General features: G+C 41.8%; 1 protein-coding gene across 1 annotated transcript in view; it reads right to left on the bottom strand.

The window, feature by feature from the left end:
* GLP1R (glucagon like peptide 1 receptor) overlaps nucleotides 1-16,431 on the bottom strand; it is an 85,761-nt gene extending 69,330 nt beyond the window's left edge. The window contains exon 1 of the mRNA XM_039698002.1: nucleotides 16,294-16,431. Coding sequence (XP_039553936.1) covers nucleotides 16,294-16,365 — 72 coding nt within the window. The 5' untranslated portion in view covers nucleotides 16,366-16,431. The remainder of the gene's footprint in view (nucleotides 1-16,293) is intronic.
* Between the last annotated feature and the right edge of the window lie 6 nt (nucleotides 16,432-16,437).

Here is a 16,437-nt window from a genome sequence, read left to right as displayed (position 1 = left end):
GCCACTTTTCCTTGGGGACACCTTCAAAATAAAGGGGAAAGCGAGCAGCAGAGGAAGATTGCTGTTCAAGCAGTAAGCACACTGGTTTTCAGAAAGCAAGAGACAGGATAAATTGCAAGGGAGAAGCAGCTTGGTAAGACAAGCAAAAAAAACCCAAAAAACAGCAAACCATTAGAGAGCTTCAAGTAAGCTGGACAAATGGAAACACAAAAGAGAGAGGCATCCCTCCAGTCAAGTCTAAAAATTACTCCTTTTGAGGAAGGTGAAACTGTGCACAAAGCTTCCCCTCCACCCAGCTCCAATTTTAACAGCACAGAGAAGCAGTGACCATGCAGTAATAAAGCTGAAAATGGATAGGTCGCTTAAAGGAATTAAACTCATTCCATGTTAGTAGTTTCAGAGCTACATGTTTCCCCATCTGACACTAACCTTAAATCAAACAGCACTTGCAGGAACAGAATACATTCACAGAGAAGATGCTAGAGAAAAAAATGTAGAAATTCAAATAGCAGAGGCTTGGCTTGACATGTATTTTCAGAGGAAAAGTTTTCCCTCTAAGTGAACCTGCTCTGCAAGACTTATGTTTTCATCTCAGTTCACCCTTAAAATGTACTTTTGAAGTACTGGGTCATCTTATAGTGTAACTATCAGCATTTAAAGCAGCATAAACCAGCACCCCTGTTGAAAGCAGTGGTTTCTCTTTGCCCAGAGAAAGGTGGTGATTTTCTCCCCCACGCCTCACTCCCCTTGTCTCCTTATGCCTTATGATGCACTCACACCATCAGTACTGCAAGCCAAACAGCCTTACTCTCAGAGGCAAAATTAAACAGGAAAAATATTTGACAGGCTAAGTGTTGCTGTGAAGCAGAAACAAGCACAGCACAGCTCCCAGTGAGACATAAAAACTATCTTAGTTATCCACCATGTTAGAAGTGAGTAGTAAGTAAAATCCTACATAGCACATAAAATTAATTACCAGTACCAAAGTGTTAAGCTAGGAGTGAAATGTGTTATTCAAAAGAAGCACAGACTTAAGGACTTCAAGAATTGGAGAACCAGCCCCTAATTTTTCCTCCTCTACACTCCCTACCATAAGGCTTGTGATTTTTCACCTTTTGCAACCACAGTAACCTTGAGGCCACGGGACTCGTGGTAAACTCATCAATTTCTCAGATAGCACCTTCTAGACCTTCCCACCAACTGCTGCACCCATCTCACACATGCCAGCTTGACCTTTAGAAAATCCCCTGCAGAAACAGACCTAATGTTGACTTGAAGACTCCAAGTGACCAAGAATTCACTGCACTCTCAGGCTAGCTGCTACTGTGGTTTACAGCCCACAGTATCGAATTCTTCACTTATTTCGGTCTGAGTTAAATTAACCATACAAATGACTTTGCTTAAAAGTAACTACCTTGCAAAACATGAAGTATGTCACAACAGTTTTAATTAATAAGATGGACCTGAAGTAATAAAAGTTGTATCTGCCTCAATTTTCCCAAGATAACAGGTTGGTTAATATTTATAAGGTTCAATAACTTTTCAGTCTTTTCACAAAACAGTTAGATGTATATCAGATTAAACAGTTAAGAGTTACTAGCAAAAGCAAATAGAAATTGAATTTTTCATAGACTGCTACCATTATGTATCACCACACTGCTGTGGAACCCTGCAAAGCACAGTCCAGGCTCCTCCACCCCTCTGCCACTAAGCTGGTTTCTGATAAGGGAGCCAGTTTTCATTTAGCCTCAGATTATGCAGACTTGTTAGACAGTTTTATCTTCACTAGCATTTCTGAAACTGTTGTATTTGTTGCCATCAGCTTTCTTACCTTTTCCTTATACATAACTGCTGGAGTTATTTTAGCCACCACTTCCATTTCTTACCAGAATGGTTTATGTTCTGAGAAGACATCTGCAGAGCTGGAGGTACTGGGGACACTATCTCCTATCACTATCTCCTTGAAGTTAAAAATATTTGCGCTTTTTATATGATAATGTTTTCCTTTCACGCAATTTTTACTCTTTCAGCTTTGCAGTTGCACATGGTACCTTACATTCTTTTTTCTACTTTTCCAGTTTGAAGGAATTAATTGGGTAAACAAGTCAAAAGCTGTAGATGGAAGTGCTGCAGTATCAGGGCTGTAGATCACATCTGCTTTTAGAGATTGGTAAAAACTTTCATGCCTGAACACCTTGCCCAAAAATATACATCTGTTCCTTGCAGCTACCAAAGTAGCACACTGCTGTACTGCAGACAACAGTTCCTTTTTCACCTCAGGCATCTTTTTTGCTTTAGCATTGTAGATTATGACAGCAGAAAGTTCATTGGAACACTTAGATTTAAAATAGGTAAGTAAGCCTCTGAATGTGAAACTTCTGCTCAAACATCACTATATAAGTAAAAACACTTATTACCCAGGTAGAATTAAAAGTATTAAGTCGGAAAATAAAGGAAAGGTCAAATGGAAATGGCAGAAACATAGAAACCCTTGTGTTCTAACAACCAGCAGGAACAGCTTATGTTCAGGTCACTAAGATGCATCCTCCTCCTTTCTGGCAACCAGAATTTATTCAGATGCAGTAAGTCCTTGTGCATAAAAACCTCCTGCAATATCTTTTATACAACAGTCTCCAGTTATTGACATGAGCAACAGTGAGGTTAAATCCTTTACAATTCCTGTCTCCAAAATGATAGATCATTCAGATATACAGTGTTTAAAAAAGACGGAAAAAAATAGACATAAGGACATTTTTATTGGCTTTTCAAAAACAAAAGAAACAAATGCTCATCACTACAATATAGTGAGGCTCCAGGTGATCCCAGAATCTCTGCAGGTTTATATATCACTACATAAAAAAGTGGAGGGGGCAGGAACTTTCCAAAAGTCTCCATCTTAACTGAAGTTGCTCAGAAGTATCCATTTCATGGAATTCAAGGGAGGAAACAACACAGCCAAAAAAGGCAGTAACTCACTACATGGAGGACAGGAAGACAACATTGGCCAGAGCTGGGACACACTCCCTAGAGGGGCCCACTAGATGAGCAGCTTGGGCAAGCAGACAAACACACAGCAGACAGGCCAGCTTGTCTGCTTTGTTTCTACCAGAACTTTTAATGGAAAGGACACTAACCCACAGAACATTTCTCTTGTCAGATTCCTTGGACCAGAAATGGTCAAAAACTTAAGAAGGCGCCAGGGTGGAGGAAAAGACAGATGAGAGGGAAAAGGCAGCTAAAGAGAAAATGATTTAGTCAAGACCAAAGTAAGCTGACACTCTCCATTCCCAATTGTTCAAATAGTTTATCTTACAATTTGGATCATAAAACTAAATAAAAGATAAGCATTGCAAAATAAGCACAAAACATTTAGATCTCAATGGGAGTGAAAGTTGAATATTTCCATGTCGGCTGCCTGTCATCCCATACTTGACAGTGTTCCAAGCTTCCTACAAAATTTGCTATGAAATTATCTTCTCATTTCCCAGTGACATAGTCTGCTGCCCATGCTGTCTTTCACGTAACACTTTTCTTCTGTGCTGATCCCAGCTGTCCATTGAGCAGGATACAGATACTTTGAACAATATAATAAATCTGTTTTTTCCACAATTTGGTTTTGCTCCAAATATTTCCAGCATGACCAAAAAGAAGAAAGAGGGAAGAATAAGAAGAGCTATAAATTAAAAACAAACCAAAAAACTCCAGAGGCTATAAAGTACCATCAGCATAAAGATCACCATATCAGATGTTGTTTGTGGATAAGAGAAAATATTTGGAATTCAGAATTTTTATCCAAGTTCTTTCTAGCACATTAAGTGGAAATTTAGTTTCTTCTTGATCTGTCAGTACAAAGCTCTCTCTCCTTCCCCATACAGTACAGCCATATTAATGAATTACTCAAAAGGTGAATTTTCTTTAAGGCTTTAGTTAAGCATTATGCTAAGCATCTCAGCCATAATGGCAAAGTCATGATTAAAGAAACTGTAAGTCCTTCTGTCAAAGAAAAACTATAGAGTATTTTCAAAGACAACAGAGGAAAGACACAACACAGCAAAGCTTAAAGCCAAGTTGTGAACCAAGCTGCTGAACCTCAGAACTCCATATGCAACAGGCAATACAAAACATAGACATGAAAGAAACTAATCATTGAAAGCTTGAGCAAGTAGAAAGTTAACCTCATGAACTATAAATGATGTTTACATTAGCTCTGTTCTCCCAATATTACAGCCTTCAAGCTCCCTCAGTAGCATGTGTAGCACCAACTGACAGCTTGGTTTGTTATTAAGTGTCTGGCTCTGAGGAATACAGTGTTTAATACTACACACAGTCTCATTGATGAAGATCTCTTTTGTGCAGCTGTAACCCCTTCTCCACCAGTAATTCATTATGCAGGAACTGAGAACATTTTCAGACAAACACAGTCCTTCAACCTTGACTCAATATAAAAAGCAGTTTGTCCTCTACTGCTTCCTGTAGCTATTACAGATCCTTCCCATCATATTAGTATTCAAACACACAGGATTGGTGAATTATGTGCAGAGAGAAGAAAGCACAACTACTCCTTCCCCATAACAGGTATTTGGAAGGAATCATCTTACCAAACAGATTATCTCCACACACACTTCTAATAGCAAGAGTGACAACAGCTCCTACTTCCTATGCAAAATGTAAGGCAACACTGCAATCCATTTCCCTACCCAATAATTAGTATTATAAAACCACAGGAATGTTACTCACCTGACTCAATCTCCCTAAAATGAAGAGAGCAAGATAATAGAAGTCTGAAAATGTAAATCTTTACATGCAAGATAGTTAAAGAAAAAAGGAAACACTTTCCCAAGGCCCAAATCAGGACATTTCTCATCATCAACTACAAGATGTTCCACCAGACTTGATGAGGGACTACAAAGACATTTAACACAAATCTTGAGACACCTCTTCTTTTCTCACCTGATTATTCCATTATCTAGTTCTGGAAGAAAGCCTTTATTTGAAAGCACAAACACCATATCAGCTAAAAATAAAACTTATGAGTGAGCCCGAAGTTACAGTTAGGCAAATTCCTTGTCACCAATAACCACTGTCTTGGATGGCACCTCTCCCTTGACTGCTCAGACTAACCATGATTACTACAGCAACAAGCTGGACAGCTTGCTCCCCACATTCTCCTCTCCTCATGTGAAGAAGTTTGAGTCCTGTCCCCAAAGAGGACCCCAGCTACTTCCTGCAGCTGGAAGCACATACTTCCCCACTCATTCTGACACAGGAATGAATTTTCTGTTAAAAAACATTTTATTCTGACTAGGTTTTCAAACATTTTCCCTACAAGACACCACACACACCCCTCAAGAAAAATAAATTAAAAAACCCACTCCAAAACCCCTCTCTATCATCCTTCTAGGAAGAGAAAGAGCATCCTGGAAGATCACAGTAAAGGTCCAAAGCTGAGACTGCTGCTCACATTTGGAAAATCTGTGACACCCTTTTGCAAAAAGCAAGCAGAAGTCAAAGCTGCACTAACACAAGGCTTCTTTTACAGAAAATTAACAGTCTACTAATAAAAGAACTTCCTCTAGAATTAATATGTAGGGGAAGAGATTAATCTATGTACTCATTTGCCTATCTTCTTACTCAGTGTTTAATTGTTGATGTGGTCTTGTAAAGGTCTATTTGAGCCCAATCCAAGGTGATTTTAAGTCTACTGGACAGAGACTTATTAGAGCTTTCATCTCAAAAAAAAAAAAAAAGCCTGGATTGGTGAAATACCACAGTAAATTCAGTTTATAGCTAATTAAGATGGATCAGTGGTGGCAGAGTGCAAAAGAAGGCAGGAGCAAGGAACAAGACAAAAGCATAATTCAACCATTACAGGATGACCCACCAATCATTTAGCATAAGCAACATTAGGAAAACAGATCAGGAAACACAGAGCTCTGACAGCTCACGACCCACTGGCATTAACATTACCTTACACAAATAAATAAGTGGCCCTGCTTGAGCAAGAAGGTTGAACCAGATTCTCTCCAGAGGTTCCTTCCAACCTCAGCCATTCTGTGGTTCCAATGTCATTCAGGTATCAAAACAAGTAAGAAATCAAGAAATGCAGTTTCCAACTTCAGCTTTGTTTCCTGCAATTTGTAGGAAACAAATTTGTACCATCTGTACTATTGCAAGGCCATTAAGTTAAGAGTTCAAACTATTAAGCTAACATTCCTTTATCATTACATCTTATTAGTAATAAAATCAGTTTTATTTTACAAAGCTTTAATAGCCTAATTCATTACCATCAGGTGTCTTAATCCCCAAAGAGCAATGAACAAATACAGAGCATACTGAATAGTTATAGAATTATTATTCTACAGTTTTCATCTAGTACAAGTTTCTCCTGTAAATACCTATAGTTAATTAAAAGATAAAATTGCTGCCCCTTGGAAATCCATAGGGAGCAAAGCTGACTGCAACTGAATGCAGGTTTTTTTCAAGTTTCCTGTGTCAACTTTTACTCAATTTATCTAATAAGTAGGATTGCCAACATCTAGGCTCAAAGCACATCTATCACAACAATAAATGCGTTGGAATTTCACTTTCTGAAATACTGTTTGAACAGGATGTTTCTGACTACCTTTATATCTAAAAGCCATCCGTGCCATCTGTGATGCTCTGTATTTCATTTCGAGAGGTCATACATATTAAGGATTTAGGGCTTTTTGAAAGAAGTGCACTGCAAACACATCTTAATTTATTTGTGTGCAGTTTATAACAGTGTCACTGTAAACAGCACATAATAGCATCCTGTCTTCTCTTTTTTTCCCCTTCCAGAGTGTACTCTGCCTGCATGTCACTGAGTTTAAAAGGAATGGGATCTTTTTGTTATTCTTAGGGTGATGCATTTCAAATGGTACTTGATGAATTTGTCTTCATTAAGAAATGGTAATGAAAAGGGCAGTATATTAGACAGCATCACAGCATCTGACAAAAGTAAAGACCAACTGCTATTTCAAATAATTTAGACCAAATACTACACCTCTAATTTTCCCACCCCAAGAGATAAAAACTAAAAGCTTAATTCATTCTGCATAACAAGCTTTGTACAGTAGAACAATTTTATTTGGGAGGAATAGGACCGAAGGAGGAAGATGGAGACTGACATAAGCGATTATCACTGATCTAGTGATACACAGCTGTATATCTTATTTATAACCCATCCACAGCTCTACCAATATCCTTCTGGAGGTGACTTAGGAAGAAGTGTAAGTGCTTTACAGGGTCTGGCTCTTTCCACAACAGCAGTAGCACCTCTGATGATTTTGGGGCATAGGAGATAGGCTGTTAACCCTCCTAGATATTGGTGCTTCCCTCACACTTCATGCTTGCCATTCAATTTCACATACTGAAGCAGAGTGAAAAATTCAAGCACTAACACTTATATTCTCACTCCCTTTGAAAGACACAAAATGTTTCTATGTTCAGACCTCTTCAGCACAATGATTAGTCTGTAGAGAAGTCACAGCCAGCCATAAAAACAACATGTTTCTGGACTTTGGAAACATGACAGGTACTTGGCCACCCTATTTCAGTTCTCAAGGTGCAACTCTGGGCCTGAACAACACAAAGATGACATTGGGATGAATAAATTAATAATTTCATAAAGTAGTTGTTGAATAGAACATTCTGTAACCTATAAAGTAAGCTGATTGAGTTTCCTGGTTTTCCCCCTCCAATCAGACAAAGTAAGACACCTGATACTTCTCAATGCTTCTGTACATCCAACCCTTTCTACATATCAAAACAACTTAGAGCAACTCTTCAGTAGCTTCTGTACAACACTCTAGACATGTCAGAGGAGAAACAAAATTATCAGTTTCCATCCTGAAGAAGATCTATGAAGAGGCTACTGCACTGCCAGGAGCCCGTGCACATCAGGAAATGAATCTTGTGAGAGGACTGCAGATGCCAAGCACATCAGTCTCCCCCAGAAGATCCGAAAGGTGACAAGAACTACTTTTCCACACTGCAGCTTAGTAGTTACACTAAGAATTTCTACCAGGCACCTGCAGAAGGCAGCAAACAACCAAAGAGAGAGAGTCTTCTGCCATTACTTTTACCTGCTATTGTTCAAAGACAGTCTCCTTTACAGGAGAGAGCAAAAACACCTGCTGGGTTGCTGACAATACACATGGCACACTGTGCCTAGGATTTATCATCCGCTCAATGAAAAGCCAGGAAAGAGACAAATACTACAGGAGGATACTACACAGAAGTCAAGAGAAAGTTATTCTAATGTCTCCAAACCTTCCCCAGCCTTGGGGCTTTAGAGATGAACTGCAGCACAGAACAATATATAAAGCCACATCCACCAAGAATCCTCTTAACATGAACATCATATGTTTTCCTATATGCTTTGTGTATACATGACCTCAAATGTAACAAGTGAGTTAAAAAACAGTCACCCCATCTAACTGAGCACAAACCCTTTGTCCTTTCTGCTCTCCATTAAAAGCTGACTATGTCATCTTGAAAAACATTGACGACTTAGTGATAAGACCTTTGCAATTTCAGGGACATACCATGCCCCACACCTACTATCCTCCTAATGCCGTACACAGTCACAGCAAATGTCAAATTAAAAAAGATGTTCTAGAATGCCTTAGAAGTTCAGTTCTGTTTTAGAAGTGATCTTCAAGGTTGCTTGGGTTTGTTTGGGTTTTTTTGAAGGTGGTCACAGGCTTTGACACCCATCAAAGGTAATAAGGTAATCCTCTGATTCATTTACTCTGTGAGGTTCTTAGAGAACTGTGGCCCCATTGCTGCAGTTGACAAGTCACCTACTTGTCGTCATCTGCCATTTATGTCCCCCAGTCACACTCTATATTGTCATAAAGTCCAATTACTTATTTTATAAGGGCTTCTTTCAGATGTCAAGAAAGACTGAATTGTTAAAAGAGAGGAGCATATGCAAAATTTGACTCAGTCTGATTATGTAAGAAAAACTCTCTGAAACTCAGTTGTAAAGAAATTGAGCTGCAATTGAACAACTGGAATATGGTTTATGCAAAAAAAAAATTCAGTTTTCACAATGAAATAATACATAAAGGTGAATATGGTCACAACATGAGCAGGGCTGATACCTATGGAGCAGAATGGGAGTAGGAATATTGGCAAAAGAAAGAATACAACAGTTCTTTCCTATAATATGCAAAAGTTTACTGTTTGCAGAACTCAGAGGAAAAGGAAGATTAATACTACAGATCATGAAACGACCTAGTTTTAAGAGGCAGATACCCATTTCATTGGAATGACTTTTGTACATCTCTTGAGTGCTTGGCAGACATCAGGGTAAAGCTTGACATCCATTCCTCCGCTTGTTTCAGCACACACATTGTGCTCACAGGTAGCTGGACTGCCTTTCAAGGCATCAGAGAAATGCCCACCCTAAGCTGGGAGGGCTCTTCTGGCAGCTGAACTTCTCACCTGCTTTTGGCTTGTCCACACATAACAGCAAGTCTCAGCCCACTTCTGTTACCAAAAACACATGCTGTGGTGTAAGAGGAGAGTTCCATACACTTCTGCCCTGCACCAGAGACACACTCAACGCAAAAGCCTCAGTGGTCACCATTCTTCCCATTTAGGGAAGGATTCATAGGACAGCACTGCTCTCCCTCAGGCTGCTCACACAAGTGTTTTGGTTTACCTGATACCAGGCCTTTCAGTGTGATTCACCTTCCAGACTGATGTACTGAGCAGCACCAGAACTGCAGATGTCAGAGGAGTTACCAAAGCACCCTAGTCAGAAATGAAAGTCTTAAAAAGAGCAAGACTTCAGGGAATGTCCTATGCAGATGTGCCCATATACACACCCCACATCCCCCTTCCTGTTTGCCCTAAACTCGTTAAATCTAACAAAGAAACTGCTTCATGGGGAGAAGGGGCAGCTGGGGAGGTGGGGAGAAGGAGAGAAGCAGTGTTTTACAGAAGGGATAGGGAAAGGGATAGGGAAAAATGAGCCTGAACAACAGTAAGATGTGAGCAGATATGCCCCAGTTGCAACAAAATTTAGATGACAAGCTAACTCATGCTCACTTGCTCTCTAAAGATCCAGAAGGTAGTGGAAAAAGGCAGGACACCAGAAGAGTCACAAACTTCTAAGCTGTGCTCAAAGGACTCATAGTTTCACACATGAAAAATGGTTCTTCTGCTAAAGGTCCCAACTTTTTGCTGCTTCCAAGGCACAACAAGAAAGCAGGTTTCCTTTCCTGAACTTGAACAGCGCAACAGAGAGCACATAGGTAGAACAGTATCTATCTATCAATAATAGAATGCAAGTTTCAAAAATTGTCCTGAGATTATTAGAGAAGGCACTGGGAGAGTGGCAGGGCACGTGCACAAGTGGGACAAGGCAAGAACAGAACCGGTGAATGCAGATGAGCTCAATGAACAGACGAGCACAAGACAAAAATATGGTAATTCGAAAAGCCAGCATAAAACAATTGAGGAAAAAGATGGTGAGAAGGCGAACTAACAATGAAATGCAATCAATTGCAAGAAAAATAGCAGTCAATACCAGACTACACTAAGACAGAAATCTATTAACAATCAGTTATGGTGAAACAGCAATAAAATGTACTCAGTAAAATGACCAGCTGAAGGAAATTTTTTTTTTCACATGTCTAAACTACAATTTCCTCTACACAGTTACCATATTTTTGTTCATTCAATTAAATTAAGCCCCTGCTTTCTCTAAACAATAACTGCAGTACGTATGAGACTATGAAGAAATATGGCTATTTATTAAGGAGCCATATTTGACCTTGGGGTAGGGGCTGCTCCCAAGGGTTCATGTAAACATTTGGGAAAGAGCTATTCATGTTATCATGGCCCCACTTCAGCAACCTGTATCAATTCATTCACATACATCAGAGGCAGGGGCAGTTGTTAGTCTCTTTGGGAAGACAAGACCACAAAGATTAAGAGGAGGACAACTGGTAGAAATCTAATCAGATTCCCCTCCACAAATATATGCCACACTGTATCCCTGGAACACTGTCTTTAAGGTTTACTGAAGTCCCAGTCAAACTGTAGGGATTTGCATGGGTCCATCTCCCTGGCAGTAAGAGTAGGCTCACCTACATTCCTTCAGCAGTGGAAGCAGTGGGCTTTTCATGTTTGTGCTCACAAACCAGAGATCATGATGCTGCTGCAACTTTTTTGGGAGTTTCTTGTCCTCCTGCCTGTGAAGATCAACATGTATTTCCTAAGCTCCTCCACATTCACACCAAGGCAAGGGATCACTGGAATGCAGCAATCATAGCCCAGTGTGGCTGAAATTCATAAATACCACTTTCCAACACTGAACAAACGAGGCATCAAAGAACAGTATTCAGCCAGCACCACCAAACTTTTTTTCACCCTTCACAAGTTCAAATTTGTTGCATATGAAACTATGACATTCTAAGGGGTTACCTTCTATTTGGCAAGCAAGAGATCTCTAGATACAGCTTACCCTATCCATCTTCTAATGGGAAGCATTGGATGCAAGCAATAAACTCGGTCTTTTCTCAGTAGCTAGGTTAGGAAGTTTTATTTAATGAAATGAGTTTCTGCCTGATGTTTTAATTTGGGCTCACAACATTGTAGAGCTTAAATAAAAGGTCTCTTATCTACTTGGCTGACTTTTTTTTTTTTTTTCAAAACTGAGATATACCTGCTATTGTGTACGCTCACTTTTGTTAAGACACAAACTAATAGAACTGATGTACTGCACAAGGAAACTTGAGCAGGCAGCCTTGGTGGCAGTACATACACTGGTTTATCACAGAAACTCAAAAGCCGTTCATGAAAGAAGATGGTAACAGATTTCATTTCCCTACAGCACTGCAGAAGGAAACAATCAGTTTTGAAAAGGACTATTTCCAAGCTAAAAACTAGCTAAGGCCCTGTGATTTCAGAGATAACAGCTCCTGGTGTGTCCTCTCAAGTAACTGGCAATCAATCAATGTGGCAAATTAAAGCCCTATTTACACAGGCTCGCAGAAACAGGATATGATACAATACCTTTAAAAATCTGACAGAAGGCAGACAACTGTTTATGTTCTGTATATCAGGGACAGTTTCACTGAACTTTACTTCAGCTATAGAGCCACAGCTTTCAGAGTGCAGGAGGTTTAGTTTTGCAAGCTCCATGACTTCCATCTCACTTTGAGAATACAAGTTCTTCTCACAAAGGAGAGCTATGTGTGCTTGTACAGCCATAATATCTGTCCTTCCATGCCAGCCACATCTGTCTACGCTTTTCCTCAAATACTTCTGTCCAAACTCTCAAGACTGTCTCCTAGGTTGGGGGGTGGGGAAGTGATGGTGGTGCAGTCACAGCTACAGAAACAGAGGCAAGCATTTAAGAACTGTTTCAGTAACTTAAACTTTCCTGGAACAGACATCAGAGCTTTTAAACAATGCCAAGGGCCAAGTCATTGTTTTGTTGTGTGAAATACAGTCCTTTCCTTTGGCCCTTGGAGATCACAGAACCACGGAATGGCCTGGGTTGGAAGAGATTTTAAAGACCACCTAGTTCCAACCCCTCTGCCGTGGGCAGGGACACCTTCCACTAGACCAGGCTGCTCAAAGCCCCATCCAGCTTGGCCTTGAGCACTGACAGGGATGGGGCATCCCCAACTTCTCTGGGCCTGTTCCAGTGCCTCAATACCCTCACAGTAGAGAATTTCTTCCTACCATCTAACCTAAAATTAGTCTCTTGCAGCCTGAAGCCATTCCCCCTTGCCCTGACACTACATGCTCTTGTCCTAAGCTCCTTAAGCCTGAAATGCCACACGTCTTCCTCACCACCCCCACAATACAGTTATGTTTGTGATATTGTAACAAGTATCCTATTAATTTGAATAGTCAGATTTGCTATATTAGGCCATCTGGCTTTATAGCACACACACTGTAACTAGCTCTATAAAGTTTCCCGAAAAAACAGAGTTTTCTAACAAACAAGAAAACCCCCGCATTTATGAATACATAAAGGTTTTAGTCACTTGGGAGAGCAATTTAATTCACATTTAATTACAGAATACAATCATCTAATTTAAGTTTACACCATAATAATATAGTAATGAACTTAAACAGCCTACAAATACGAAGTTTTTAAGAACCTGGCCATACTCCTGGGAAAGCAGCCCATTACCAACAAGCCAGCCAAGTATCCCTGAATAATAACTACAGCAAGATGGCCCAGTGTCAGACCTTGTCCACCCTTTCCTCCACTGCTTTCTATACCTCTGCCAGTATGTGCTGCAGATACTGGTCTAGCATATTTTGATTTTCAAAGTGCGGGCAACAAAAAAAAAGACCAAAAAACAATTCTGTGAAGCTTTTGGGAGCAGAAAACGGAGAAAAGGAGTAACTCAGAACCTCCAGCTAAAATACTAATGGAGGGATTTTTACCCAGTTGGTGTAAAAATAACCCCTTGGTTATCCAACTAACCAAGATGCAGTCCAATTCACCATCCTCACTTCTGCAAGGTGTCACTAGTTTACAGATTCACTTCTTTTTCTATTTATCGGACAAATTCTATCTACAGTCATTTTCCCACCCTAAAGACTTCTAAAGAGCACAGATCTACAGGACAGTGGTAGTCAGGAACCATAGTTCAGTTTTCTCAGCGTTAGGGCGTGTAACAGAAGACAAGAAGTCAAAATAGGCATGGTCCTGCAAGCCTGGGCTGGGGCACGTAAACATTTTGGGGACCTAATGCCCTGAAGGGCAGAGTACAGCAGAATAACAAGGCATTTAAAACTGCCCCCCTCACACTGCACCTTTTCCTCAAAGCTCATCAAGATTCAAAACCAGCCTCCTGGAGAGAAACATCCAATCCTACACACCCATGGTTAAAGAAGCAGATGCTGCACGCAGAACTAGGAAGCAGCCACGGCAGGTTTCACAAGGGTGAGCAAGTAGCAGTAACTAACTATACGTGCCCCTACCACCTGCAACCCAACAAAGTCCTGCTGCTGACTGGGAGAACTGCTGTATCTAAATAAGCCTCAGTAACAAAGTAGCAACTGAGAGCACTAGTAACACACACACCCACACTCAATGTTGATATTTACCTGTGTGTTTTTCTATTCCCATCCCAGAGAACTTCAGAAATAAGAGGTGAGGAGAGCAAAATATCTCTAGCCTTTCCACTGAATTAATCTGTTCCTACTTCTACCCAGACCACCTCTATTATTTCCATTGAGACTCAAAAACAAAAGCAGGGGTAGTTTGAAGAACAGGACCCCCCCAAATCACAGCTGTGGCACAGCTCCTTCCTGGTCTTCACTGGCATTTAAACTACTTATTCGAAATTATTTTATCAAACCTTTGAGCAAAAGTACTACACAGAAAAGCAGGATCTGAAATCCAAATCCAAGAGAGGGCTAGATGGCAGTGAACCAGTGGCCAGCTGCCCGTCAGCTCTCTCAGCAGCAGGGCATCACTGCTCAAGGCCAAACAGAGAAAGGACACAAGCTTGTCATTACGAACGAGATTCTGCAATGCAGCCGTGCGCTACCAGCCCTTGGTCATTTTTGCACCCCCAATGCTGTAAGGAAGATCTAGACCTAGGAATTACCCATCACCCTGCATTTAAGGTGATGGCATGTAAGCAGCACCACCTCAGATAAAAACTCCAGACTAAAATTCTTCTTCCTTCTAAGTACATTCTCAGCTTTCTCTTCTTCCTCTTCTCTTCCTCACTTGTTTGGGGGGGTGAGGGGAGAGAAAGTCAAAGTAAAACATTAGTCAGAGCACCAATAAAATTATTCTTCCCTCAACTCTGTATCACTTCATTCTGCCTTCCTCTCACACCCGTCTTTCACAGATTTTACTACCTGCTATTGACTGTGCAGTGCTATTTTCAGTTGCCTTTAAATATCACTTTTAACACTATTTTGAACTGAACCTCAGAAAATAATTCAGATAGCCCAAGTCTCGTACTTTTGTACACTTATGACCGAGCAGAGTACTTCATTCAGTTTTTCAGCATACAACAAACACAATCACTGCTCTAGAGAACTTGTCAGATAAGACCCTCTAGTGTCAGAAAAGGCTATAATAGTACTTGTTTTACTGCAAGACTGAAGTTACAGTGTTGAGGCCATGGAAGCTTCTTTCTTCTCACCTGCTCCCAGTTCCTCATCCAGGTAAAGAAGGCCCCTTGGCTCACTAACATATTTCACTTTGATTCTCTGCTGCTGGCAGCTCCACTATTAGTTTGCTCTGTGGTCGAAGCTCAAGTAGCTCAGGGATTTAGCCTGTCAAATACCAAATACCTCCACAGATGGAAGCTCCCCAGCCTCTCAGGGCCCCTGTTTCAGTGTTTGATTGTCTTAACAACGAATTGGAATTTTTCCTACGGCAAATTGTGCCTGTTGCACCTTTTAGGGCCTGAAGCAGATAGCTTGTAAAACAAACCCACCAAGAAAACCCAATGTGTTAGACAACCCTACAGGCTTACACCCAGTTTGGTATTAAACAGATCCTCTTAGTGCTGTATTGTAGAAGTCTATAACCCCAAAAGCTTTTAGCAACTGGAAAGAAACTGGACAGTGTATTTAGTCCACCAGCAGATACACTGTCCTTTCCTTGACCTCTGCAGCCCACAATGCCAGCTTTGAACCCATCCTTGCTCTCCCTATAGCAATAGCTTCCTGCTGCCACCCCAACGCCGTAACCTCCATCCCCCCATCAGTCTCTCTTGCCTCGCTGTCCCCAGCTCACCAAACCACAGCCAACCTTCTCTGTCCTCCATCCTTTCCGTGGCCCTTTCCCTTTCCCCCACTGCCTGCGCTTGCTTTTCACACAGATTATATTTTGCTTTCCCACCCTCAACGCTGTGTCACAGCCGACCCTACAAACCCCGCCAGGACCCCGCTCTGGTTTTCCCACGGCACTACGCCTGTTTGCCATTACAGACACGCGTGTTATTTCCTGTGGGTGCCGGGGGGAGCATTACCTCCAGGGCAATACCCTCGCAGCAGCAGCATCTCCGCTTCCTTGCTCCACTCCGCTGGCCCTGAGCCCCCGCCCGCCCGCCGAGCCCCCGGCGGGGCCGCACGGAGCGCTCCCCGGCCCCGCCGGCCGCCGCTTGTGCTGCAAGTGCTGGCGGGGGCGCCCAGAAAGTGGCGGCTTTAAAACTTCTGACTCCTCTTCGGGGCGCTCCCGGAGCCGCGGCAGCAGCGCAGCCCCCGCGGGAGCCCCGAGGGCGCCCGGCCAGCCGGGGCAGCGGCGGCACCAGCGCAGGCACTCACCCGCCTCACCGGGAGCGACCTTCCCGCGGCCGCCAGCAGCAGCAGAGCGAAGCCGAGCGGCGAGGAGGGCATGTCCGGGGGCGGCCCCCCATGCGCGGGGCCCGGCGAGGCTCCGGCTCCCGCTGGCCGCGGAGGCTCCGCGCC

This window comes from Passer montanus, unplaced genomic scaffold, assembly GCF_014805655.1.
Source record: "Passer montanus isolate IOZ18808 unplaced genomic scaffold, ASM1480565v1 scaffold12, whole genome shotgun sequence".
Taxonomy (NCBI): domain Eukaryota; kingdom Metazoa; phylum Chordata; class Aves; order Passeriformes; family Passeridae; genus Passer; species Passer montanus.
Note: the sequence above shows the minus strand (reverse complement) of the source record. Positions and strands in the feature narration are given on the sequence as shown.